General features: G+C 28.4%; 1 protein-coding gene across 1 annotated transcript; it reads right to left on the bottom strand.

The window, feature by feature from the left end:
* Nucleotides 1–522: 522 nt before the first annotated feature.
* Nucleotides 523–2,413, bottom strand: LOC126898186 (E3 SUMO-protein ligase ZBED1-like). The gene is made up of 3 exons (XM_050672127.1): nucleotides 2,347–2,413; nucleotides 1,305–1,547; nucleotides 523–1,220 (listed from the first exon to the last, which is right to left on the bottom strand). Exons 1-3 carry the CDS (start codon nucleotides 2,411–2,413, stop codon nucleotides 523–525), a joined length of 1,008 nt encoding a protein of 335 aa, XP_050528084.1.
* Between the last annotated feature and the right edge of the window lie 387 nt (nucleotides 2,414–2,800).

Below are 2,800 nucleotides of genomic sequence, written 5' to 3'. Positions count from 1 at the left end.
TTAAATTTTGTACAACTTTCATATGAAACATTTTATCGTATCTCTAATAATTTGTTCTAAATAATTAAATAACCATAAAAAAATTTATTTTGGGAGAAAAATTTTTTTTTACAGTTTTATTAATTTTTTTCGGGAAATAATGAACTTACGGAAAATTTGATTATTATATTTTTTATGCAAAATTTAATGAACAATAATTAAGTTGGTATACGTTTTTACGCTACAGTCATCAGGTTTGAAGTTAATTAAAAAAAACTAAAAAACTACCCTTTTTGTCAATTTGTAACCCTTTACAGGCACGTGAAGGGGGTGGTTTATCATGATAAAATTTTACCCAAATTACTTTCTCATCATATTGAACAATATGGGGGGGTGAGATATATGTATTTTGAATGTTGAAAAATTAGGACCACCCTAATATACATATATATATAATCTTTCCAATTTTTTTTTTCATGTTTTGGTTCAGACAAAGAAGCATTTCTACATTTTTGCTGTTGAGTCTACAACGACGATCACTGATCAATATCCCGCCTTTGAGAAAACGCGTTCACAGGGCACTGATGTTCCAAGACAGCAAAGTTTTTTCTTGGCAAGCTGACTCATAAATGGATAGTTATATTTATTATCCTTCCACCATTTTAATGCATCAGTATTTCGAGGCTGTAGTCCATCTTCTAAATATCTTTGGACTTCAATGATAGCCTTTGATGTGTTAGTCCCTACAGGTTGAACTTGGGCAACTTTTGAATTAATTGAACTCCATATAGAAAATGTATTACTATCATTTGGTAATGTAGATATCCTTATTGGTTGCTCCTCGTTATCTGATGTATTAGATATTATAGATGTAATCAGTTCTATAATATCGCTTTTTGTTTGTTGTTGATGACTCTCTGTAAATGGGACATTTTTGAATTGTGGGTCAAGAAATGTACAGCAAACCAGAGTTTTACTGTTTTCAATGTTACCCCAGCGATCTTTATCTTGCATACCAGACAGTAATTTTTTTAGAACATTGTTTACTCTAGGATCATAGTTTTGGTTAAGTAGTTCATCACATACATTTTTAAGTCCTTGTGATAGTACTATAACAATAGATGCAGTCATATATTTATCCCCACTAACAGCTCTGGTTGCTTCTTCGAAAGGACGTAACACTAGGCAAAGCTCTTTTGTAATTTTCCATTCATCTACTGTTAGTCCTTTAGGAGAATTATCTATAAGCCCAAGAGTGCCACGAATAGAATTTTAAAGTTCAATAAAACGTTCAATCATATATAATGTTGAGTTCCACCGAGTACTGACATCCTGAAATAGTTTCTTTGGTTCTTTTGCTCCATTATTTATTTGGTAAGTATTTAATTTATTATTTGCTGATGTACTTCTATGGAAAAATGACACAATTGTTTTAATTTTTTCTAGAAGACCAGATTCTAATATTAAAGCACCTTGAACTACCAGATTCAAAGTGTGTGCAAAGCATCCAAAATGTTTTAACTTAAGTATGGATAGAGCTCTTTTTATATTATTCGCATTGTCTGACACTGTTAAAATAATTTTATTTTCTAAATGCCATTCTTTTAATGTCAAATTAATTTGTTACTTAAATTTACACTTGTATGGTTTTCAGAGAATTCACGGCAGCCCAATAAAACAGATTTCAAAGTAAAATGATTGTTAATGAAATGAAACGTAATTGCAATATAACTCATATTATTCCTGGATGTCCAACAATCCGTAGTAATACATCCACTGACAGCTTCAGATCTAACTAAATCCTTAGTTTCATTTAACAATTTTTGATATAAAGCTGGTATATGCACTTTAGATAATGTATGGCGCGGTTTGGAATTTGGTATGAAGGATTTAATTCTTGAATAAAACTTTTGAAGCCTTCGTCTTCAACTATTTTATAAGGTTGAAAATCTTTTACTATCATTTTTAAAAGAGCTTGGTCAATTTTATTTTTTTTATTAATGGTCATTTTTTTGGAGTATATTCTAAAATGTTGGTTTGTTTTTTTTTAGGAGTCTTAATTATTGGATTTTGAATATGTGTTGTCGGTGAAAGATATTGATCGGTTGAAGTTGAGAGTAATTGATGAATAGTCATATGATCAGAAACAGGATCATCTATTATGTCCTCTTCAACATTATTAGTCTACAGAAAAATATTATTTTTTTATGATCTATTTATCAAGTATACCTAATTTATTCAATTTAAAATTTCAATATACACACACCTGTTTTGATGTATTTATTTGTATCCAATGAGTAGTCGAATAATGAGTTTTTAAATTTGTGACACTTGTTTTAAATGAATACTTTTTTTTACAAATATTACATTTTGCAAATGTAGTATTGTCAATTATTGTAAAATGAGACCAAATATCACTTGTTTTACGATTCATTGTTAAATAAATAAAATAAAACTATCAAAAACAAACAATCAAATATATCAACTATACCCTATGATATGTAGAAGAAGAATGTGCTTCATTTTAATATATGTATTATCTTATAGACATATGAATTGGTATAATATTTCAACATGTTAATGCCAGTCTAGAAATGGAATTTTATTGTTTATTTCTATATTTTTCATTCATACATTTAATTATGAAACATACTAAACATAGCTTTTATTAGTCTTGTCTGAATATGCACATTCAGAGAAATAGGCATAGTTGGAAAAAGGAAAGGTGTCATCTCTCCATAATGTCATAAAAGATTAAACAATATGCAATGTAATAATGTATAATAATAATTTATAGTTTAAAAATAAAAATGTTTTGGTC

The sequence above is a fragment of the Daktulosphaira vitifoliae genome, unplaced genomic scaffold, assembly GCF_025091365.1.
Source record: "Daktulosphaira vitifoliae isolate Bord-2020 unplaced genomic scaffold, ASM2509136v1 Scaffold_2, whole genome shotgun sequence".
NCBI classification, from domain to species: Eukaryota; Metazoa; Arthropoda; class Insecta; order Hemiptera; family Phylloxeridae; genus Daktulosphaira; species Daktulosphaira vitifoliae.
This window is presented reverse-complemented; position numbering and strand designations above follow the sequence as displayed.